The sequence below is a fragment of the Peromyscus maniculatus genome, chromosome 17 (genome assembly GCF_049852395.1).
Source record: "Peromyscus maniculatus bairdii isolate BWxNUB_F1_BW_parent chromosome 17, HU_Pman_BW_mat_3.1, whole genome shotgun sequence".
NCBI classification, from domain to species: domain Eukaryota; kingdom Metazoa; phylum Chordata; class Mammalia; order Rodentia; family Cricetidae; genus Peromyscus; species Peromyscus maniculatus.
In genome coordinates this window covers 33,567,752-33,594,403 of record NC_134868.1, presented here as the reverse complement: position 1 = coordinate 33,594,403, position 26,652 = coordinate 33,567,752, and the positions used below count along the sequence as shown (strand labels likewise).

Below are 26,652 nucleotides of genomic sequence, written 5' to 3'. Positions count from 1 at the left end.
AAGAAAAAGGAGGGAAAGGGCTGTTAACAAGCATGCAGCAGAGAAGTGGCCTCCTGAAAGAAAACATGGACAAGGGAATGTGTTTATGTTGCCTTAATGTGATAGGAGCAGTGGAGGGAGCACAAAAGTACTGAGGAGTCCACCACTCCGTGTTGTTCATCTCTAAAAGCATCATAGTTGACTCCAGTGGCTCATCCCAGTCATGGCCTTATACCGTCTAAAACAGAGCCCTGAACAAGGAGGGTGTGGCTGTGGCTCTCACCGGCCATGTCACAACATACATTTCACATGTAGACTCTCTTTGGAAGACAGGGAGGCGCTCTTTGATTTTAAAATCTCAAGTGGGTTCTACATTCCTCGTCACAATGATTACATTAAAGATTATATTCATCTTATACACATAAGAAATTACTTGTGGCTTAGCCAATGGTCACCATCTCAGCTGATATATAACTTTTAATGTCTGATACCCAGGTTTTCTGAGTTTCACCAAGAGGTCTGCATTCTATTAATGAAGCCCCCTGATGTGAAATCTATTCTTCTGAAGGTTGGCAAGTCTTGGATATAGAATATGACATTTGCAAGGTTTTAGTAAAAACAAAACAAAACAAAACAAAAGCCCTAGCTGCCAGAGAATTATTCTGTCAAGGTCTTCAGGTTGTCCACGTGCCTATATATGAGCATTTCACGAGTGTGTAAGGGAACTGTGATTGTTTCTATTCATAGGCTTGATTTCCCTTCAGTGGGTAGAAATTGACTTGAAAATTGGACAATTTTCTGTGTGATTTTTCTTTAGAAAAAAAGTGCTAATCAAAAGAAGAAGAAAAACAGAATATAAGTGCATAATGAGTTTGAAAGAGATGTGTAATCTAATCTATTTGTTTTACTTCAATTAGCATGTTTTATTTGGAGAAAACTGTGGCTGGCTTCTACAGAAACTCTGCAGATCAATGCTAAATCCCTCAACATTTGGTTCAAGCCTACACCACTAATATCACAATCTAACTTTATTTTTAAAAAACTGACACAGGAAACAAGAAGTCATAAACTTACTTGATATGCCTGCACTCCCCTTTTCTCCTTTTTGGCCTTTCTGTCCAGGATATCCTTAGAAAAAAATAGCAAAAGAAAAAAATTAGTCCAACATAAAATGCTGGTATCTTACTCTCTTTCACGGACTCATCTTTCTTTGAATCTCTCTTTGTTCTTTTTCATTTTGGAGTTCTGGAGACTGTACCCAAGGCCTGTGTGTACTAAACACATGCTGTACCACTGAGCCATGGTCTCAAGCTCCATAGAACTTGCTTTAAATGGAAATGGGAGAACACAAAGATAAGATATCAATTTATAGCAACTTATAGTTAGTTAAATGTAATAAGCATGCCATGCTGATAATAATGGTCACCTTTGAAACCCCATTATAGTTTTTGTATTACAACATCCAAAATTATTTACAAGGTTGTGATATTTCCCCCTTTCACAAAACGTGCAAAACTGAAATGTAGTATAATTTTTGCATATTATTTTTCATTTTCTTTTATCTGACTCTACATTCAATAGCTAGGATCTTCTTACTCTTCCTCAATCTTTATTTTTTCCCATTATAAATTTATTTTTATGTCTCATTATTTATTTCCTTGGGACAGAACATAGTTTAGGACTTTATAAATTCAGGGGCTGATGGAATTCTGATGACTCCATTTCTAAGTGTTCCTTGGTCCCTCAGTCCTCTAGTCTAATCACATTTGGATATGAGACTCCCCACCCATTTATACAGGGATATACCCCAAGTGTTACATGAGGGTCAGTGACTCAAACTTATCAGTAAGTGTGGAAATGTTGACCACTGGTCTTTTTAAATGGTTTGCTCCCTTGTTCTCAGTTCCACTGTAAATAGTGGTGTCTGAGAGATAATAATTTGGCACTAAGAGGAGATTTCTGTGGTAACAATTTCATCTCATAAGAGGGGTCCTGTTTGACCATTAATTCTTCTTCTTTTTCTTTGGCTCTTTTTTCTTGTTTGGTTGTTTTATCATATTATAATTTGCTTGTTTTTTACTTATTTCAAAAGCGTTCTTCTTGAATTCTATACTTAGGAAGGAGAAAGAGTCATATGACTACAGTGTTTCTCTACATACAGTGGTGTCTCCATGAGTGTTACACAGAAGAGGACCCCGGTGCCAAGAATACCCCACCATCAGCCTAACCGAAATGGCCCCTCTTCTAGACACCTGCCAACCATAGATGTATTTCCTGTCTCCATAATTTTGCCTTTTCCAGAAGTGCACACAGTTAGAATCATCAGTTTTAGTATTTTCAGACCAGCTTCTTTCAGTTGGCAATATTCATTCATGATTTCTCCATGTCATTTTTGTGACCTGATAATCCATTTCTCTTCCTCGCTAATTATGATTCTGTTCTCTGCCTTCTTCATGGTTTGTTTATCCATTCACATACTGAAGGGTGGTAGAGGTTGGGTGGAGAGTTCATAGTATTTAGGTGGATGACAGGGCATCCTTGGGACTAAGAGACTAGTCTGTAATGCTGGTAGAGATAAAATATTATACACTTGTCCCACTTCATATAATATGGAACACAAAGAGTGAACCCCAATGTCCTCAATGGACTTTTGCTAATAATGATGAACTATTATTGGTTTAATACTTATGTCAAATGTTCCATCAAGGCAAGGTGTTATAAGTAAAAACAGGTGTGTATTTGATGAGGGGTGTATGAGAACTGTATGCCTTCCCTGACAAATTCCAATAAACCTAGAAGTACTAAAATCTATTCAAACTACCTTAACAATATGGACTGTATTCTTTTTGTATTACTTTGTTTTGAAAATGGGAAACTAAGCTTATTCCCTACTAATGTTGCTGTACAAAGAACACAATCCAATACCAGTCTTTTCATGGAATCAGTGGTAATAAAGATCGATAGCTGTGCAGTGTTATTATGAACTAGTAAGTGAAATAAATCCATTTATTTTGTTATAAATACTTTTTCAACTGGGACTTACCAAGGTTTTGCCAACTGTGTTCAAAAGGCTATTTATACTGTTTGCTTCTTTTTCTTGATAGTCTTTCCACTCTACTTACTGTATGGTAGAGAGCATTCTTCATAGGGAGCTATGATATTATAAAATGTATAGATTTTGTGTGTGTGTGTGTGTGTGTGTGTGTGTGTGTGTGTGTGTGTGTGTGTGTGTTGATATAAGCTGTGTACAGAACTATTTTCTTTTGGAGCATAGGAATTTTCCTCTGATGGGCAAAAATTATTTTCAACTTATTTTAGAGTATAAAGTTAACTATGTAAGTGCTGCTACTCTATGTGGAAAATTTATTTGTTATGCGAGTATTTTAGAAACATTATCAATGATCCAATGTTGATTTGCATACTCTGTGATAACAAGCATAGCATTACAATACCTGATCTCCCCGCCTTTCCAGGTGCCCCTGAGTATCCTCGAATTCCAGGGAGGCCCATGATCCCCCGGTCACCTTTAAGGCCTGGAGGACCTGCATGGTTAATAAAGAAAACAAAAATGGCTAGCAGTTCATTTTCAAACATATTTGAGCAGCCAATGAACGAAGTAAGTGGATCTCTGAGGAGAGTATGATATTTTTCCTGTTGTTCATGCATTCAGTTGAAAGAAAATATAATAAATGACATGAACATGTTGCAATGAGTATGTTATAGTCAATGAAAAGTGCATTGTCAGTAAACTAAGAACATGACATATTTTTCTTTTTAATCAGAAAGCTACTACCATCAATGGGAAAATTTCAAGCGACAGATATTTCTATAAGTAGTATGTAAATTCTTGAAGCTTGAAATTTTAATATTCACATTAGTAAAAACAAAATACAAGTGATAAGAAATATCAATGCGTTTTTATTTAAACACCACAAACTTGAATTACTTATGGGTATGAAATATATACACACACAATGGAATCTGAAAATTACTATTATTTTAGCTTTTATTTATAAGATGACTATAAAAACTCCATATGTAGAAAAAGCTACTGTTATGGAATAAAATATTTATTGTAGAGTTTTTAACATAAGCTAACATAAAACAGTCTATATCCTATTTTATCCTGTTTTCAGTGTTATTATCAGTTCACTGGGAATCCATTAATCCAATTTTCATTTGGATCCTCCATGGAAGTATGTTATAAGAAATTGATTATACTTCTTTCTTCAATGTCAAAATTTACAAATATTGCCTTTGTTTACAAGATCCAGAAAGCAGAATTTACATGTATCTAGTCTACTGAAAAATACTTTCTGTGCATTTTTAAGTATACCTAAAACTTGATAAATTGTCTTCTAAAAATGTTAACTTGAAGAAATATATGATGACAAGTAGTTAAGAAATGTTATTCAACTCATTATAAAATGTTTGTTCTAACAGAAATTAGGCATGTAATGTAAATAAATGGTGTTATATAGTAAAGGTGGGCCATTATAAATCTGCATATTTATGCAATGAGTACTATATATAATGTATATACTGCAGTATATATACCAAATGTTGCATGTATACCTCATAGTGTATATTCACTTGATTTTTTTAGCATGTAATCTAAAATGACTTAACTTATTTTATCTGGGTAAACTGACATTTAGACATTTCTTCATTATGCAGCCTGACATCCGTACTTTCAGTTATTGAGGAATGTGGTTTGCATGTAAGATGCCCCCTTAAAGTACTCAGATAGTAAAGTCTGGTAGTGTTATTGTGAGTTGAAGGCATCACAAGGAGCACTGATCTCATCAATGTATTATTAGATAACCAATATCATCAGAACTGTTTACTAATAAGACATAATTTATCATCATGCAATTTCCATGAAGGCAGATTCTATAGCTCCTTCCTTGTTCTCCATATGGTACTATATGCAACAAATGCCCAGTATATATTTTTAGAGTAAAAAGCAATAGAACTTTCACTCGACATATTTCCAAGGCACTGGTACTATAAAATGAATTATTATTTATTATTATTATTATTATGTTGCCTCAAGAAAAAGTAAATTTTAATCTACTATTCACACTAGAGGATGTGTAATAGTTATAATGCATTGACTATTTTATGCACTGGCCCCTATGGTAACCACTAAGGTTTCTAAGATATTCCTGTCATGGCTGCGGGAGTAGGTGTTTGTTAGGCTGAGTTGTTAAATGGCTTTATATATGGGGCTTTGATGAAGGCAGAATTATGATTGATCATCATCTATCTTTTGTTCCTGATTTTGGTATCAAATTTGAAGCAACCAGACAGAACACTGACCCTAATATAGCAATTAAGTGGGGAGGAATTCTATCTGTTTTGCATTCATATCTGAAGTAGGAGAAGCACCCAACATTATTGTATCTGCCCAAGCCACTGTCACCAAGATCTGTAAGAAGTTTGGATGGTTTGCTGTAATGGTTATGCATCAAACCCAATATCAACTCTCTGCCTGAAAGGGTATTACTTACCAGGACCTATAACTAACTGTTATATCAGGAAACTGCATAGTGTCTATTTGTGTAAATGAGCAGTGTCATCAGAAATAAACTAAACCCTTGTTATTATTTATCTATGCCAACTTGATTGGATCTGGGATTTGACTAAAAGAGAAGCCCCTGTCTGTGTTGGGGTCAGAGGGTCCAGTGAGAGCATGTCTAAGAAGAATTAACTAAGGAGGAAGATCCTCTCCTGGAGTGCATTTCACCTTCCAGCAACAACACAGCAGTAATAAAATAGCAATGAGGATTCGTTAGAACTGCTTGCTTCATGATTTGCTCCTCGTTGCGTTTACTCCGCTGTTATGGCTACCACTGCTGCTGTTGTTGCTGCTGCTGCAGCCAGTATTCTTTCTTGACGTCACACTCAGACACAGTATATTAGTTTGACATGGTGTCTGTTTATACTAGTAATAAAGGCTGAAGAGTTCAAACTCTATTCTATCTCACACATCCATAGATCAGAAACTGAGAATGATGCTTTTAAGGCAATATTTGTACAGCAAATCATGGGCCACACTGACTTTCTGTGTTTGCACTATAGGGCTTTAGCAATTATGCTTCATAGTAGGGGGCAGCTTCTTACAGATCTTGGTGACAGTGGCTTAGGCAGATACAATAATATTGGTTGCTTCTCCTACTTATGATATGAATGCATATTTCTTAAGATGTGTAGAGCCTTCACCAAGAAGAAGGACTTTGCTGGATAAAAATACTTATTTGTCATTATTGTCAAAAGCACACACTACTTACAGAAAGATGAACATACACTATTTGTAGATATAGGTGTGTGTGTGTGTGTATATATATATATATATATATATATATGATAGATGATAGACAGATAAAGATTTTAAAGCCATTTTCTTTTAAGTATAAGATACACAATGATGTACTTGTATGATAGATACTATTCATGCTTTTCAGCTTTGGATATTTTTTCTCATGTAAATGTGGCTAGTCAAAATATTTATGAAAAGAAAAAATATTTATTTCATCTAAAAGGGAAAACTAAGATGGGATCCAAGGTATTTAGGTAAATTTCTGGCCAGTCAGCCTTTCTAATTGTGTTTAGACCATTCTGTCTATTTTACTTTCAAACAGTGTGCAGGGAATTTGTTTGCAAAGGATGGCATTTGAATGGCATGGCAACCACATTTTTGTTATTGTTGGTTTCAGTTTTTTTGTTTGTTTATTTAGTTTTTGTTTTTTTGTTTTTTTAGCAAAGAAAGTTCATGTCCTTTCTCCTTTTCTGTGTCTTCCATTATCTTCTTTCAAAACACCGCTTTCATGCCTACAACATCCTCAGAGGAAAATAATTCAGAACAAATTTTCTCGACATAAAATACAATGAAGAAACTGGCTGCCAGCCAAGACAAAAGTCACTCATCTTCTCTCCTTTATTTACTCCCAGTTCTGGAAGTTTAAATGGTGTAGTGCAGTCAAGGAAAATGCAAGAACTATATTCTCATGAATGTATCTATATATCTTGAAAAATCATATCTTGCAAATTAATCCAACAGGAATGTGATTTTCTTGTTCTCCTTCAAGTAATAGCTTTATGTGCACTATGTACTGTATATGGTCTCCCTGGAAAGCCCCCCAGACTCATAAACAACCTTATGTAGTAACCCTGACTAAAACGTTAATTTTTCTACAAAAATCAATAATTAGTGCTTGGGCTAGAGACATGACCCAGCAGTTAAGAGGGCTGACTGCTCTTCCAGAGGATCCATGTTTGATTCCTGGAACCCATATGGCAACTAACAATTACCTGTCACTCAAATTCTCTGGGATAATATACCCTTTTCACATCTAAGAAGATACCAGGCATGTACACTGTGTATAGATATATGGGCAACCAAAACATCCATTCACATAAAATAATAAAATATTTTAAATGAATTAATACTTACCATTCAGTTAGCCATGTCATTGGGATGCTAGAACACATTATATTTGCCAGCATGTGAGGGGATTTATAAACACTCACACACACATATACCACAGAAAAGATGGAATAGATATTCTCTCCTTAACACAAACATGGATACATATCATTCAACCTTGTGGTATATCATTAAGTGATTACTATATCCTTATCTATTGTACCTGGAATGCCAGGTGGGCCACTTTGTCCAGTGAGTCCTCTGTCTCCCTTTTCACCTGGGGGTCCAGGAGGCCCTTTAAAAAATCACAAGTACTGACAATAATTATAAAGCATAGGTAAGTTTATTATTTATCAAACAGTTATATAGAAATCCAAATATTTCTATTTGCTGTGCATTAACATAAAATGAAGAACTCTGATCTTCCTAAATGGCAAAGTATTCTGTTGTTGAAAACTGTAATGGTCTCATCTGAGAAAGATGCCATATTCTCAAATTATATCATATAAATATTCTTATGAGGTTAATACTTTACTAGGTTCTGAGAACCTGGTAACAGGGAAAGGGACACTGTAACAGCACAAAATGACATCAATATTGTGCACACATTAAGAACTTATGCTTGTAATTCATATGTATGTAAGATAAATATACATACATATGTGTGTATATGTGTGTGTGAATGTATGTGCATGTCACAACAACTGAAGGAATAGAAGCTATGAATTTGAATCACAGAAAGTAGGGTGCATGGGAACTGTTGAAGGAAGGAAATGAAATGGGAGAAATTAATATAATTATATTTTAACTTAAAAAATCTTAAAGACTATAAACTATGTGCTGATAAAATTAAGCCATTCTTTTTCTAGGTAGAATAAGTAAAATATAGATCATATAGACCAATTACAAGGCTAATACAACACATAAAACTGGAAAATGCTGGCTTATATTAGGAGTTTTAAGAGAGATATTAATAAATCTTATTTGAACTTTTGAATGTAAGAAATATGAAGAGGTCTTGTGCATGGTCTTTCTAGAGAAACAGAATAAGAGATAAATGACAACTAGCTTGGAGCAAGAAACTATTTGAAGAATGATACAATTACAAAAAAAAACTAGAACAACAGATTTGAGAAAGGAGGTGGACATGTTGGTTAAGAGTCAAGATTTTGATTTTGGATTTTTAAAGTGTGGGATAAAGATTGAAATGCACAATGGAAGCATCCAATTGTTCAAAGGTTGATTAATCCAGATTTTTCTTTGTCATGTATTTTAATGTGCTAATGAAAGAAAGAATGGGTGTGACATGCATGTCTGTGAGCTACACAGTACAGTAGTAAGGAAAACAACCCAGCAACAAGTGTTCACCAGCACCGCCATCAGCCACAAAATCCCTCATTCATGCACCTACTTCATTCCCAGAGATAAACATTAACTGGAATCTAGCATTTCTTATTTTCTTTTAATTTGCAAGCATCATTTTTATTATATATCAGTGTGGCTGTAAATATACATTTATATTTGATAAATTGTGAATATTAAAAAAGGACCAAAGATATAAATTGGGGTAGAACATTGAAGATAGCGTGTATAAACCACCAGATTCAATCCCTGCACAAATAAATAAATGAGTAAGAGAAATTTAATAATAAATAAACTAGCAATGAATAAGTCAAATTATACCATATAGTTTATATGTGCTGATTATAAGTTCCATTGGTGCTAAAATTTGGATGACCCTACTTCTTAATTGTCTTAAACTAGTATAAGGTAGAGAAAAATCTCATGAGGTTATTAATTTCTAATCTAGTTATTAATGAAGAAAATATTAAAATCATAAAATAAAACTTAATGGACATGGGAGAAAGAATGAGACAGTCCAATTTGACTTTAGTTACAGAGGAAGGAGAGAGAACTGTGAAGAAGCCATATTAAATGGAAATTAAATTAGAAAGTAGGGTGAAACTTAGCAAGCACTTGGGCTAAATCTTCAGAAAGAAGAAAGGGAAGGAGGAAGAAATAGAAGAACGGAGGGAGTGAGGGAAGGATGGAGGGTGGGACAGAATATGAAAATGAAAAATGTTTACAAACTGATCATAATCTTAAATCAAATTTCTTGGAATTACAATTGTCTAATCTAAAAATTCTCCATCCAAAGTTCAGATTGGTGAGATCACAGACATTACAGAGAGATGAATAATGAAGGTAAAGAAAACCAAAATCCACAGGAATAATTTCTCCAATATACACTGGGACATCTTGTTCTACACCTACAGTTTTAAGCAATTTTCCTACAAAAAAATTAAAATTACAAACAAAACCAGAGGACCAAAGAGAGTTCAGTGGCAGAGTGTCAACCCAGACTGTCCAAGGTCAGGCTTGTTCTCTAGTGCTAAATGGGAGAAAATGGTATCTGTGTAAGCATGTCTGTTATTTTCTTTTCTTCATTCCCTTAGAGACACTGTAGAGCAACTATCATACAGCATGTTCCTTTCATTACTTATAGTAACTAACTCAGCAGTCATCCAAAGTACACACAATAGGGAGTAATACTGGTCCACTTACATAAGACAGATGGGCATCTACAAATGTTTGGTATTCAGATGCCAAATCCCTATCAATTATTATCCTCATAACATAACCAAAATAATTGTGGATATAAAAATGTGTATGGAGTAAGACATAGGGAAAAATCAAGAGCAAAGAAAAAAAGGAAGAAAGTGACATCAACATCATACCACTGACTTTGGCTAAATGAACTTCCAAATCATTTATTTTATGCAGAAGGCAGATTACCCAGAAGAGATGGATGACATAGATTTTTATAGGAGTAATTGGCTATCAGAATAAATTCTTTTAATTAAAAAATAAGTTGAATAATATAGACTAAGCTCTGGTTTGTAAAAGTTTATAATATGAGCTGTAATCTCAAGCAGAGGGGACAAGGGAGCGTGTCATGAAGAAAAGCACTTTCAGTTCCCTATTCAACTCAGTTATCTTTTAAGATGCTGACCAGCGTTAACATATATTACAACACATTTTAACAGCAATCAAGACAAGTGGAATAAATCATAAAGTTTCCAAACCCTCTTTGGTAACTTTGAAGAAGAGATAAATCCAATAAAAAATAATACAAAAGACAGAACAAGAAAGCGAGAGAGACATAAATCAAGCTGGAAAAAGAAAAAAAACACAAAATAAAGTAGTAGAAATAGATATAAGGAAAAGAAATTGTCAGATTGTATTTTTAAAAACAACCATATTTATAGGAATTATATTTTAAAAACACAGGCCCAAAAGTTAAAATTAGAGAAAATTTCCATAAAATGAAAATAACTAAAATCTAATATTAGATTTAATAATAGATATATATTACATGCTTGCCAAAAGATGAGTAAGAGTCATTGGAACTGAAGAAGATATTGGTATATCTATGATTATTTTGAAGATTTCAAGAGGTGTCTCTAACTAAAAGTATAGTCAGGTAAGAAGTAAAGAGATTTTTTCATGCTATTATGGTCCAATCTCTTTTATTGTTTGAGGCAGGCTCTCACTGCAGAGCCTAGCCTTGCCTCAAGGTCTCTTGCCTCATCCTTCCCAGTGCTGAATCACCACATCAGGATTTGCATTTCTCTTTTAGTAATTCTAGGGTGTGGGTGACCTTGCCACACCTGGCCTCATATTGAATGTTCTTCTCTGCATTTATGGTAACTGCATCCTCAAAAACCATTTACTTTAAATGGCAGAATTTCAAATATCAAACGTCTGCATGTAATGATATATTTTAATGTCCCATTTTTGGGACAAGATGTCTTACCTTGAATTAAGGTGATGTTTTTCAATGTCTGTGAGTGTTCCCAGTCCTTCAGTCTGAGGTCATTAGTGATGTTATTCAGTACTTTCATTTCCTGTTTTACTTCCTGTTCCACACGCTCTTGTTCTTCTTTCACAGACTGGATTTCTGCTGACACGTTGCACACACGTTCCCGTAACTTACTGATATCCTGTAAAACACAGTAAGCATCGCAACCTTTGTTGCCCACGATTAGGAAATATGGAAGTGCACAGAGTTTTTGAAATTTGGATGTTTGATAAGCACATAGCATTGGGGGAGTATTACAGGATAAGAATAAGAACACGAGTATTCTGAATCGTAGTTCTCTGGCTGCAAAGCATTTTTTTTTCCTTTTGGCTAAATGGTTCATTAAGATCTCGAGTCAAAACAAACAAAATCAGTGGGCTAGACATCTACGAATGGGTCTGCTCCCAAATACAAATGTCAAATACTGAAAATTTAAAATAACATCTTGTCAAAGGGGTATAGATGCATCAAGGGAGGAAAGTAAAGGAGAATTATAATTAAATTATGATCTCAAAAATTAAATTACAAGAGTATTTGCTGCTGCAATAATGTTCTGTTTGCTTGCTTGTTTTGTGGTGTTGGGTTGGACCCAGGGTCTTTTGTCTGCTAAACTATAACTCTACCACTGAACTGATCTTCAGAGAAGATCAGTTATACAGTTAGCTATAAAATGATCTGGAACAAAGGTCATAAATTATAGTACATGGGATGGATTTAATCCACAAACTTGTTCTGTAAATAAACATGTATTGATTCCCAACCTTTGCTCATATGTCTGCATGTTATAGTTGTTGGCTTCTGTACTGAGTCTTTCCTCAGACCATATAGGTCTTTCAGTCTAAAGTTTTTCCATCTTGCCTAGAAGGAATCATTATTAACAACTGTCCTAACATATATTTCTTTTGGCAGTCATACAAAGAGATGGATATGTGATCATTCTACAGTACTGCTTTTGGTGTGACTATTTTTTTGATGATTAATGCATGCCATAGCATGAACAGTAGTAGAAAATTTAATGCACATTGAATCTTATGATGATTATAAGTGTACACTGTTATCTTATTAAGAACTCATGTTAAAAATACGTTTATAATTTTCAAATTTTAATTTTAGTTACCAGTGCAATAAAAACTGTATATATCTTCTAGAAATGGCAAAATAAATTAACTTAAAATTCTGATTTATAAAGTATCATGTAAATATTTTAAATAAAATATCATGTAAATAAAGTAATATAAAATACTTATATTACTTTATTAGATTATTAGAAGGAAATATTATTATTAGAAGAGATAATTATTATTCTAAGGAATATTAAATTATTCAAAAATTGACACAGGTATTTACCTTTCCAGATATGCTCAGATAACCTAAATTTTATAATTGGTATAGTCTAACAAGGCAACAGATGGTAATATTAATATGAAAACACCTTCGTAGTCTAGATCCAATGGAAAAATACTCCCCTTTTGCTGGGAGTCTGAAAAAGGCACCAGTTAAATCTATAGAGACCTTTTATTAGATTGCTAGAGACGTAAACATCAGTAGGTGAAGTAGAAAAAAGTTTTGTGCCTTCTGCATTCTGAATTGCTGAAAGAAACAGAATCTGAAGGAATTTAGCTCCAGAATGCAACCATGCCATTGCATTCTGAAATGCTTACCTCCTGCTGCTTCACTGTAGACTCGTTGACTTTGTGATTCAGGGTTGCTGTATTGAGCTGGACATCAAGCAGTGTGGTATTCAGACTCAGTAAGGATTTGGAGATTTCATCTATTGAGTTCCCATGTTCCTGGACTGATGAAATCAAGGAACTTAACTGCAGAAGAGCATCATTAAGTCTTTGGTCAGTTGTCATACTAAAGTTTTGGAAGCGTTCTGCATCTATGAGGTTGGCTTTTGATTCTGAAATGCTTTGGATTCTCTCTTCCAAGTCCTTCATGTGTTCCAAGGCAACTGTTAATCTCATTTCAGCTTTACTGGTGTTTTCTTTTCCAATCAGACTTTGAGATGTATCACTTGCGTTAATTGAACCAACTAAGCAGTTCTTCATTTCCCAATTCATAAGATGGGCTGCATATTTAAATAAAAATAAATCAAATCATAGCCTATATAATTTTGTACTCATCATTTCTTTCTATGTCTCTGCATTCCATTCCATTGCAATATGTTTAATACTAGCCTAAATCAAGAATATATTTTGCAATGATCACACTCAGTATGTTAATATGAATCACACAGTCACCTTTATGTTTTTATGTTAGAATTTATTCCAGTATAGATCTTTCTTTCTGATTTGTTGTTCATTAGTCTTCTTGGTCATTGTGCTTTCTTTGCCAATTAGAGAAAATTCTACATACTAATATGTACTGCATGCTATTCCATGGACTATTGTTAATTGAAAATGAGAGCACGTTAAGCCACTCTTCTGGATTAAGCCTGTGGGACATAGTTATATTAGGATGACAATTACAAAACAATACTGCACAGGATGATCAGAAGACTAATGCTATCCACAGTATTGGTAAACTGTTGATTCATTACTGACACTATCAAAATTGGCAAGAAATTATGAAAATATGTTTATTCTCTTTAAAAATGCATTGTGCTTATTAGGATATTTTAACCCACTGTAAGATATTTAATCATAGTAGAAAATGTGAAAACAAATTTACCATATGTATTATCAATCTGAACTGAAGGCTAGTATCTCATTGTATATTTATCAAATCGTGTTTATTTCAATTAACATAATTGTTATATTAATTGGTTTGTGACACAAGTCTTCATTATATAGCTCAGCTTGGCCTTGAAGCTGTTACACAGCCGAGCTAACCTCAAACTCATGATTCTCCTGCTGTAGCCTCCCCAGTCCTGGAATTATAGAATCTAAAAACTGCCCTTTTATTTTTTGTTAATAGTTTTCTACAAAACAATTTGATAAATATATTATACCCTATGGTGGATCTGCCAGATTTGCTTAGAAATTCCCCAAATTAAGTTTGCTTCAGTTTTCAAAAACACATTCATTATTTGAAGAATCAGTCTTGTGATGAATCACATCTTCAAGAATATCTATTCAGTGGAATTTGGGGATCATAACGAGCTGCTGACACATATTTCTAAATGGGTGTGTGTTCTCTAAATGAGCTACTTATCCTTTCAGAATGGTATAGACTGATACTCTGTATAATTTATGAAATAAAGAAAACTGAAGGTAAATAAAACATTGGTTTTAAAGATAAAAACTCCATACATTGCAACTATATAAGGAGTAAATATTAAAATATTTTTACCACTAGTCTATAATGATATAAGATATTTAAGGAAAATGAACAAAGTATAAGTGACTATGTAAATATTTTTATTTGCATGTTTCTTTTACATTGTTATGTTTGATGTATGACATTTTCCACATATGACTTCATAGAGAAGGAAAAATGTATCTCCATATAGCCAAAAATACTTAAATGTGTGGCTGTACCTGAATCTGTTGAATTTTTAGTGCAACCATTGTTAGAGAGTTTTTGAGAATTAAATAACACAAAGAAAAGCTACATTTTTGTGTTTACACTGAACCAAACCTATCATCTACATACCTAATAATAATTAATTCCATTATAATTATATATTATCTATATATAGTATGAACATAATACTTAAGTAAATTAATTAATAAAATGCACTAAATATATTAATATATTGTGTAACATAAAAACATTCCTGAAGTGAGTTGTATCTGCAAACACAGCAGTTTGTACTTTATTTAACTAGATCTATGCCCTACTTGCTTCATCATAGAATTTTGCTTTGAAAAGAAGCTTTACTTCACATAGTAAATTAATAAGTATTTATCTTAGCATAGGAAGAAGAGATCTGATTTTGCAAAAGGTTTCGTTAACTATGATTTTCATTTGACCATGTACACATGAGTTAGACGTAAAGGCTTTACTTCACTTATTTATTTTAAAAAACAGAATACTTCTTGTCTCCTTAATAATAAATGAAACTAGCGTGAGCTTTACTTTGTTTAAAAATGGTTCACTCGAGTGCTGGAGCACTTAGCTAGATGGTGCTTACCGGGCATGCATGTACCAACCTTAGAATCCAGACTACAGCAATAACTAACTAACTATGGCAGTCTTAATGAGAATGGGCTCCAAACACTTACATATTTAATTTTTTGTTTCCACAGTTGGTATAACTGTTTAGGAAGCATTAGGAAGTGTGATCTTCTAGGAAAGGTATATCAATAGAGGCAGGACTTGAAGTTTCTAAAGACTTGGGCCATTCTAGTTCTTTCTTCCTCATGGTTTTGTCTCAAGATGTGAGCTCTGAGAACCATGCCTGCCTTCTTCCTCCCATTCTCTTTGCCATGATGGTCATGGACTCTAATCCTCTAGTTAGAGCAACCGTTAAGTCCAAAACTGATGCTTTATTTTATAAGTTGCCTTGGTCATGGTGTCTTATCACAGCAGTAGAGGCTTAGGCGCTAACTATCTAAGCAAATTAGATAGATGAGGAAAAAATTTAAAGTAGAGATTACCTCCTTATAATACAGATATAAAGAATGCCACAGGGACACCACCAATGGACATTTCAACATGGAAAATGGAAAAGCCCACTAGGTCTCAACCTTACACAAAGAACTATAGGCAACTGAATAAAGGTGGGAACAGGAGGGGTGGTCCTTCCCAAGGAGGACCAACTGGATGACCAGTGCCAAACAGCCAGTCCTGAAAACATACATACAAGTAACGTCATGCAGACTACACAGGTCATATTTTAGGAATATATGAGTGTGAGCATATACATATATGCATGTAAAACAACAGTGAAAAGAGGCAACTAATTTTAAGGAGAGTGGGGAGAGGTTTGTGACAGGGTTTGAAAGAAGGAAAAGGAAGATTTTCCAAATGTTGTTAAATGTAAGATCATGTTATAATGTCAAAAATAAAATTAAAAGAGAATGTCAGAGTTTATATCCTCAAAGGTATACTTGTTTTCACTTGTTTCTGGAGAGATGTCATTCTGTATCATCTCCATTTTACGCAGAAACAAGTCAAAATTTTATGACATATACAAATACCCAGGGAACTGGTGATATTTGATTTTATACACACACACACACACACACACACACACACACACACACACATATATATATATATATATATATATATATATATATACTAGTAATATCTTTTCCTATCCAAAATTTATATTTTTAAAAAATAGTTCATGTTTCAGTAGCGATTCATATACCTCCATTCTAGAATATGTCTTTTTGTCTTGCTCTAGTCTTATGATATTATTTTTTTCTCAGGAATACTTCACATTCTTTAAGAAAGATATCATACAATGTAGGCCATGAAAATAATAAAACAATTTTTCACGTACAAGCCACTTCAAATTTGAATAGCTCCGTGTTCACCTTTTTCCTTCAACTCTCAATTCATGTGTTGTACCATTATTTTCAAAATTCTACAATTGTAATCTTTTCATATCTTGTCCGTGTATGCAATATATTTTAACGCTTCTTTGAAAGACATTGTGATTTGGTACTAAGAGTTATAAATGTATTAAGTTACCTATTATTGGTACATGATAATCACAATGACTTCTCCTTGAAATTCTAGTGAATTTGGTATTGGTATTAATTTATAAGATTGGAACATTCCATTTCCTGTCTGTCTTAATAGGTTCCTACTATAATTTTAAGAAACGGAAAAATCACAGATCAATTACTATCTACTCCAGAGCAAATGTTTTACTTTGTAATATTTCCTAATAGCCCAAGAATTTTGAACTTGATTATAACCATGGATACTTTTCAGGCTTCTGTCTCCCTTGATCAGGGTCTATCAGAGCCCTGTAGGCTCTGTAGACTGTGGTTTACATAAAGAGATGGAATTTATTCAAATTCTCCCTGGTGTATATTTGGTGACACCAAGCAAGGACACACCATTCAAGTCTGTATTTCACATTGCAGATAAGCATGTATACATGGACAACATATAGACAATTTTGTTCATGAGGAATCTACATTACTAGAAACTTTAGTTCTCTTTATTCAATAGCTGCCCTTTGTTTGCTGTTTACTTTGATTATGTTTGGATTTTGTTTTCTCTGTTTTTAATGGCTAAAACAGGAGCTGTTTTTGTGTTTTGCTTGTTTGTTTGCGGGTTTTTTATAGAGATAATCTCTTGGATAACATTATGACAATTCTATTTTCATGGTTTTTTTTCTGGACAATCATGCTTTATTATAATAACCACATTACAATGGGAGCCAGTGGAAAAGAGAGGTTAGGACACAAAAGTCATAGATGGGAACACATGCTCCATTACTGAGGAGTTTCAGTTTTCTGGTGTGGATAATGAAGATAATTATAGTGTCTGCTGAAAGAGTAATTGTAAAGATGTATTAAGATAATATGCTGAAAGTTTAGAGCCCAGTGCTTGGGCATAGTAAATGATGTAAAATGATAAAATGATAGCTCCTTTTACAATTGTTGTTGATTTCCTTAGCTTTTCTTTCTTAGTACAATTTCGAATCTGTTTTGAGATACTCTCTCAGATTACCACTTAACAAAGGACATTTGATTTTGCATTTAAGGCCATTTTCTTAGGTAGATTAGTATGCACATTCAAATGAGCTTTTCCTAAACCTTTCTCTTGATAATGTATATAGCAAACACATTGGGAAAAATCATAGAGAAAAGGGTAATGACTAGAACAATTAATTTGAATATCAGTTAAAATCCAACACATCTAATCTGAGGAGGTAGTTCAGTCAATAGACTGCTTCCCTAGCATGTAGGTTGCCCTGAATTAGATTCCTGCATCACAAAACCAAAACATGTTGATGCCCCTAATCTCAGAACTTAGAGGTAGAGGCAGGAAGATCTGTGTTCAAGGTCATTCTTAGGTACATAGCAAGTTAGAAGTGCTACCCTGGGATAAAGGATACCATGTACCTAGGGAAAACATCATTTGAAAATGTTATCCCAGTTCAAGTAGAAATACGTGCCTGGAGAATATCACATGAAACCTAAGTTTATTTAAAATCCCAATATATGTTGCTGTGTTATTATTAAGATATGTTTAAATAAAAGCACATCAAATATATTAATTAGAAAGTCATATTTTAAAAATGTGATATTAATATCTGGTTTCTGCATTTGATTTATAAAAATTTCTGAAAAAAACAGACATGTTTTTCTGAGATAGACATTGTTAGTGTAAATGACCATATTTGTTTTCACACTGACAAATACTTCAGAATATTAGATTTTCTTAACATACTTTAGAAGACACTAGAGACACACTAAAGAACATGGTTAACTTCATTCTCTTTTAGGGAGCATTTTTATTATATAATAACTGGAATTTCAGGAGTGCTGTTGTTCAACACTAGAAGTATTCAGAACTATGAAGTTTAATACACTTTTGAAATACTCTAAACCTTACCAGTCTACTTTCTTTAAAAATAAGATTACTGAAAGTTTAATATAAAGATTCAATTACATTTACATGTAACAGCAATGAGCCAAGGCAGTGTAAAATTCAAATTCATTAGCATTTGCAAAAGCAAGAAGAGAATCTAATCTCAGTCACATCTAACAGTACATGTACAAGATTTATACAAATCTTCGAAAGAAGTTAACAACAATCTAAATAAATGAAGATGTATTTCATGCACTATTTTATAACTGCTTAAAACTACAGACATGCATGCATGCACACACAGTCACATACAGTTTAAATGAAATTTTTGTCTCTTGGAGTGATAATATTCCCCCTGCTCATGATGCCTAGTACTGTAAACTTAGCCCAGATGACATATTACTGCCATTTCCCTACTCCAGTAAAAATTCTAACTATATTCTAAATACTTATGTATGCCCACAGTTAAGTATAACTCTCATGGCTCATCACTGCTCAACAGAGAAGCCCCACACCCACAGTGGACTGAAATCATTACAGAAATCCACAATTATCCAAAATGCAGAGAACAACTGATCCTGGTATACCTATCCCAAATCGATACACCATGTATATCTAAGGTTCAGAAGAGAGGATAGGAAGACCTAGAGAACGAGGATCATGTTGACTATTGAGAGATTATGTCTTCTACTCATGGCATGGATCTGCACCCATGAAATGTTAACAACGTGATCACTTAAACAAGACCTGAAAAATTACACCACCAATTGACATTTCAATATAGATAGAGGAAATCTCACAAGGCCCTAATCCTGGATGAAGAGCTAGCTATTGGCAATTAATGGCTTAAAGACTCAATCATCTGTAGGAATGAGTACCCTGATATATTATCTAACCACATGAGGTCAGACCTAAATACATGTACATTTGAACATCATCAGCAAACGAATTCATATATAAAACAATAATAAAATGATAGCAAAGAATAATAGATAATGGTTTGGAGGAGGAATCGGGGACAAGGGAGGAGTTAGAGGGAGGAGAAAGAGAGAGCAGAACAGATATAAATCTAGCCCAATTTTATGTCAATATTTTTATTTTTTATATTTTATTTTTAAATTTTTTTAAAAGCCTGTTAATACTTACATTACAGAATCTATTTTAATTGCATTTGTTGAAATTGAGGAATGCTTTAGTATATGAAGTTTCTTTACAAATCTACCATACAAAAACTGCCATAGTTCTGCTCTTACAATAAGCAGATCAAGAGTTTGAAAATTCTAGGATACTGTACCTGCCGCTATCCCAATGAGCGGTATGAGAACGGCAAACACAAGAAGGTAGAGCGCGACTAGGGCCGTTTTGAGGGACTTCAGCTTCTCCTGAAGGGAAGGGCCATTTTTAGGATCTAAAACAAAGCAAAAGAATACACAACAAAATCCCAGCCTATCATTAAAAACCTAAATTTAAGTCTTGAAAACTGGTGTTGGGTATAAGCTCCAGCAGGTAAAGTACTCGTTGCACAAGTGAGAGAACATGACTGCATATCATTTCCGATTTGCGTATCTCACATGATTGGACTGTGACATACAATTATTCTAAATGGGATAAAAAATGATTTACATGTTGACAAAACTTTGGAACGCATCAATGAAACCCATCCTCTTGATATATCAGGACCTAACAACTATATTTATCTCCTTGACATGCATTTACAAAGAACAGGAACTCCTGTAAAATGTACTACAGTGGGACCATGCTGATACAGAGGGAAAATGGTAGATTATTTACCTATTTATTGTGTGGGGAGTGTGTGTGTGTGTGTGTGTGTGTGTGTGTGTGTGTGTGTGTATGTGTAAGTGTGTGTGTCTGTGTGTGTGTATGTGTGTGTGTAAGTGTGTGTGTGTGTGTGTGTGTGTGTGTCTACACCTGGGTTTCTGTGGAGGCTCATGGTCAGGGTTTGGATGCCCTCTAAGTAAAGAGTGCATCTATTTGGATGCACTCTTTACTTCTGAGACGGGATCTCTCATGGAACTTGCATTTTGTTGATTTGAGTAGACTGGCCGACCAAGGAGCTCCAGGGGTCTGCCTGTATTTGTCTCCCCGGTGCTGGGAAGAGTACTCTGCCTCTGCCACCCTCAGCTTTTAATACAGCTTCCGAAGATCCAAATTCAAGTCCCCCTGCTTGCACAGCAGGCACGTGACTGAATAAGTCACCTCCCAAGCTTCTTTCCTGAGATAGTTTCATATAGCCCTGGCTATCTCATGTAGCCCAGGCTGGCATGGTATTCACTCTGCAGCTAAAAATGGCCTTGGACTCATGATTTTCCTGCCTCCACCTCCTAAGTTCTAGAACTATAGATGTGGACCACTTTGTTCAGCTCTGTTCAATTACATTTTGTGGGAAGGAAATGAACATTTTTTAAAAAGTAGAGTCAAGAAAAGTAAAGAATGAAAATTAAAAAGAAGAACCCATTATAAAAATAAGTTGGAACTGTCTGTGTTTCAGGCTGGCTGAATGTGAGTCCTGTTTGTGCACCCTGTGTGTGTCTGGTGCATGTAAAGGCCAGGGGTCAGATCACCTGGAACTGGAGTCATAGCTGGTTATGAGCTGGCATGTGCACACTAGGAATCACATCCAAGTCCTCTGAAGGAGCAAGGACTCTTAGCCACTGAGCAATCATTCTGTCCCTTCCACTTTATTTTAGGGACAAGGTCTCTAGCTGAACCTGGAATTTGCAAATTTAGTTAGACTGGTTGCTCAACAAGCCACGGGGATTTCTCTGTCTCTGCCTCTCCAGCAGCGGAATTACAGATGTGAACTAGCACACAGTGAGTTTTAACTATGAGCCGGGATTTGAATTTGTTTGTGTAAACTCATGTGTTTCGCATGCTATTTCCCCTACATGGAATCTCTCTCTAACTCTTCTCTTTCCACCCACCCATCCTCTCAGATATGGGCGTCAAGAGTTAGTCAACTAATAAGCTATTCTGGTCTGTCACCTCCAGCCTGATCAGAAGCTGCAGAACATTGTTTCCCTTGTGTTCCTGTCACCATATGATTCATCTGTTGCAAGTGCGATTTTTTTTTTTATCTCCCCGAAAGATATGCAGAAGTCCCAGCTCTAGATAATGATGGAGGTGATTTTAATTGGAACTAGGGTCACAGAAGATGTAGTCAAGTGTAAATGATGTCTTGCGGTGTGATATTTATTCTGGTGGTTGGATCTTTCTAAGAAGAGAACAGAACACACAATTACACAGGAAAACAAACCCTCTGAAGCAGGAAGCAGAGGTGCCAGTGACTCGGCTAAAAGCCGGGGCCACCAAGAATTGCCAGAAACAACTAGAAGCTGGAAAGAGACACGGCCTTTAAATGACCTGTGCCATTTGGACACTTTGATTTAAGACTTCTAGGATAGAGAACTGTGAGGAAAAAAAATAAACAAATCTACTGATGTAAGCCACCCAACCCACCACCTGTGTTACTCGGTCACTTTCTACTCACTGGGAGGAAGCAATGCTGTCATCGAGCGAGCATCGAATTTCACAGACTCTGAGTAGCTGTCAGCATCCTCTGGTTCATCAGGGCAGAGCCTCTGCTGCTCTGTGGTCTATCACACACACACAGAATACATTAATCCCATATGAAATTGCTGAGATCACTTTTCATGGTGTTGTAAGTTAATTATTTATAATTAATATTCAATTTTAGCAAGCAAAATGTATAATTAAATACAAAGGTCATATAAAGCACTGTATTAATCTTTTTCATGACTTTTCATGGAAGTATAAAAAAGTTGTATTTATAAGGCTGGGAGGATAGTTGCCTATAAAGTGCCTGCTGGTCAAGCATGAATATCTGAATTTGAATGCCTATCATCGACCAAAAAGCTAGAGGAGGAATAGCCCTAGTGCTCTAAAGTGGAGACAGGAGGATCTCCAGTACTGTGATGGCCAGTAACTACAACCCACTGGTGAATCTCAGACAGAGTGAAGATCCTGTCTCAAAATCTATGGTGCAAAGAAACAGAAGACAATATCCAGCGCTGATCTTTGGTCTCCACCCACAGGTACACACAGGTTCAGTTTCACTTCCTCCAGACACACAGTCACATGCACACAAACATGCACTCAGCCATACATTGCAAGCACATGAAAAATAGATGTAAGAGGTCAGATTCCTGAGGATTCATTGCTGTGTTGTTCTCTGTAGAAAAGCATCTATGTTTACAGGCATGTGGTCTTTGAATGTGAGGAGGAGTACCCTGACTTTTCTAACTAAAAAAAAAAAAAAAAATCCAAGTGGCAGAAAATAACTAGCTGCAGAGAAAAAAAATGATTTCCCTTAGAACAAATAGTTATACATGTTTGAGACAAATATTTCCTGTGACTTTCTGGACTGAATGTATTAGACAAAGCTTAGTGAGTCAGACTTCCTTGCCAAGGCATCTGTTTATCTGTTTAGAAAGATAAAGTCAAGTCATTAGATTTAAGTGCACAGGAAAAGCTAACTTTTCCTTCCTTTCCTTCCAACTGGCCCTCTCTCCCTCATTTCCTCCTCCTCTTCCTCTTTTCTTTCCCTCTTCTCTTTCTCCCCAACTCTTCTCTATTTCTTTATACTTTTGCATCACACAACATGAATCTGTACTTGTGTCCTTTAAATTCTACCAATATTCTACTGAGCAAAAAAAAAAAAAAATACCTTTATCTCTAATGGCAGGTATCAAAGCCCTTGAATGTCTTAACGTGTTGCTAAATGGGCCACCATGCCAGACATCCTGATACTTGGGTGGAGAGGGTCAATGACACGCAATTCTAGATCAGAAGGCACTGAGTCATAGCTGAGAGCAGCAGAGTCTGGTCTGGTATTGCACAGTCGGGTGACCACACATGGCAGCGTTGCACTGCACATTCAAAAGACAGCAAAAAGAATCTTGAAAGTTTTCATCAAAAGAAAATATTTAACGTTATTTTAATATGACACACTACATATAATAATACATCAATATATTACATATTACTCACTAATATGCATACTTTTATATTTATAAATTTAAATATGACCAAGATTAGCTGAGTGGTAAAATACTTACCAAGCATGTACTAGGTCCCATTCTTACTTCTGATTATACAAAATGTCTTAGTTAGGGTTTTTATTGCTGTAATGAAACACCATGACCAGTAATCAAGTCGAAGGGGAGGGTTTATTTGGCTTACACTTCCATATTGCTGTTCATCACCAAAGGAAGTCAGGCCAGGAACCCAAACAAGGCAGGAACTTGGAGGTAGGAGCTGATACAGAGGACATGGAAGGGTACTGCTTACTAGCTTGCTCCCAGTGCCTTGCTCAGCCTGCTTTCTTATAGAAACCAGGACCACCAGCCCAGGGATGGCTCCACCCACAATGGGCTGGGTCCTGCCCCATCAGTTACTAATTCAGAAAATGCTTTACAGCCGGATCTTATGGAAGCATTTTCTCAGTTGAGGTGCACTCCTTTCAGATAACTCTAGTTTGTGTGTCAAGTTGACATAAGACTAGCTAGCTTATTTACTCATTTACTAAATGAGTAAATCTATACAAATTTTTTTTAATTAAATAAGTATTTAATTAAAATACAAGGTTTTTCTCTCTTCCTCCTTTTCTCTTTCCACTGTGGTGTTAGTCATTAAAATCAAGAACTCAGTCAAGCTTTTATGCTATAGGCTTTTTACCATTAAACCACATCCCAGGCTTTTGAAATTATACATGAAAGTGAGTAAAATGTAGTAGCACAAAATAAACTAACAAAATAACTTAAGATTCTAACAAACATTCAAGAAATGGTACTGTGTAGGATAGAATGGTCTGCAATTTAAGAATATTGTCTGAGAAGATAAACAGATTAACTGTTGTGTTGGTCACAGTTCAGGTGCGATGACTATTTTAGCAAGAATCCAGCATCTTCTGATCCTTCTTTATGCCCACCCCCCTCAATGCTGAGGGATGTGTTTAGTACTGAAATTTTAACTGAAATCATGGCAATGTCAGGAAACAAAACTCTAGCCTGGGTTGGGAATGGAGGACCATCACTCATTTCTAAAGGCTCATCTCTGCTTTGAAGATACAGCAAGGATATGACTAAATTCCTATCAATATACTTCTAAAATATGGCCAAGGAAATTATTTATCTGGTCACTCACAGTGACAATCTTTTCATGTTGATCATTTCTGAGAATCGTTTTCCACAAGTCTTATTTTGTTTGGTCTGAGGATTGTGATCTTTACAGAATTTGGCCACTAGGACAAGGGAATAAAAGAATGTAGGTGTAGGACCTGAATCTGCTCTTTTTTTTGGGGGGGGGATGTAAGGCAAAATTGAAAAAGGAAGAAAAAGCCCAATAAACCAAGCAGACCTGTATTGCAAGTACTTTTTTTCTCATCTGTTACAGAGGCTGAAGCTGAAAAATATAGCCTTGCAAGAGCTCCATCACAAAGAGATAAAAATGCCAACTTCAAGGCACGGTGGCACATGGCTACAGTCTCACCATTTGCCTACAATCCTGGCACTCGGGAGGCAGTGGCAAGGGGGAGGAGGAATGTGCAGAATTAAGGCCAGCCTGGGCCACACTGTAGAACTGTCTCACAAGATAGGCAAATGGAAGCTCTTAAGTAATTAAGTCAGTGAATAACAAATAACCTGGGAAACTGACTTTGGAGGAAGCCGGTTTCACCTTCTGATCAAGGCTTTCCTTCCGTTTCCTGACTTTTAATCTATGTGGACAATGATTTCACTCATCAAACTGAACAAATGAGCAAGTAAACAAACAAACGAAGAGTTAATAATGAAACGGCTCTATATTCACGTTAAAGCCACATTCACAGCAATTGTGGCCAAGTGGAAAAATGTTGGACTCTGAGCTCAGGTGGTAAAGAACAGGGTGGAAAAGCCCTTGTTTGCACACTGTTAATGAAACCATGTTGTTACTGGATGTCCCTGGTCCTTCTCCAAAAGAGTAAAGAAGGATTTAGTGTGCCTTTTGAGATATCCTGAGTTCATTTTCACTGAAATGCGAAGGGAACATTACAATTCATCTGCTCTATTCTCTATGGAGGAATGTTTATGAACAAAGATGAAAACATTTGTACCTGAAAAAAATATGTTTGGAGTGTAAGCTATGGGCTGGGAGATCCATGTCTGTTTTTTTCCATCGTTGTATCACTAGAACTTAAGGCAAACTAGAATTTTGAATATACTTTATAATTGTTGAGTGGATAATTATGTTAGACATTGTAAGAATTTAATCACATGTATTTGTTTACCAAGTGAAATGGATATTTAGAAAACCAGGGAACTGCAGAGGTGAGTTCTTTTAGAAACAGAAATTCTTCACAATTTTTGTGACTCAGATTCTGTGGGGGTTTTACTTGACATCCAGAGTCTTTTGGTAGCATCCTTGACCCTGTATTAATGTAACAGGCTCCACAGAACTTAGTATTTCATTGTGTTTTTATTTAATTTCTTAATATCCAGCTCCTTATAGGAAATACCTTGTCATGACTTGAAAATTCATATTGCTCTTGGCACTCTGAGAAAGGCTTGTCTTCTTCTGGCTTTGACAGGCTGAGCTTCCATCAAAATCAAGCTGAATATTTCCCAGATTTTGCCTCAGCTTTTCCACAAGTTGGAACAATTGAGGAAGATGGAGCCTGACTGAACCACTTTGGGTAAAATTGTAAGTGAGTTCATTTTCCTTTTTTTCTGTATATTTTCTGTTGCTTGCTTTGGGAGTCAGAACCAGGCTTGTCCATTAGGGCTTAGGAACACAGACTGCCTCTGCCCTGGTCCTTGTATGCATCCCTTTGATTTCGTGAGTCTCAAATGGCCACTTAACCACATCCTACTGGTATTTTCAGGGACACATTACTAGATTTTGGGCAGGATGATGTGGGAGT

At 35.3% G+C, this 26,652-nt stretch overlaps 1 protein-coding gene across 3 annotated transcripts in view; it reads right to left on the bottom strand.

Moving 5' to 3' along the window:
* Msr1 (macrophage scavenger receptor 1) overlaps positions 1-26,652 on the bottom strand; it is a 63,039-nt gene that overhangs the window by 31,340 nt on the left and 5,047 nt on the right. For 2 of the 3 annotated variants that reach the window (XM_015992820.3, XM_015992821.3), the window contains exons 2-8: positions 22,225-22,330; positions 20,011-20,124; positions 12,932-13,341; positions 11,226-11,412; positions 7,632-7,703; positions 3,432-3,521; positions 1,054-1,107 (exon numbers count right to left, since the gene is read on the bottom strand). In XM_015992820.3, the coding sequence (XP_015848306.2) occupies positions 1,054-1,107; positions 3,432-3,521; positions 7,632-7,703; positions 11,226-11,412; positions 12,932-13,341; positions 20,011-20,124; positions 22,225-22,330 (1,033 nt within the window). Of the gene's footprint in view, positions 1-1,053; positions 1,108-3,431; positions 3,522-7,631; positions 7,704-11,225; positions 11,413-12,931; positions 13,342-20,010; positions 20,125-22,224; positions 22,331-23,812; positions 24,010-26,652 lie in introns of those variants that run through there. The other variant, XM_076553511.1, reaches the window with a different exon arrangement.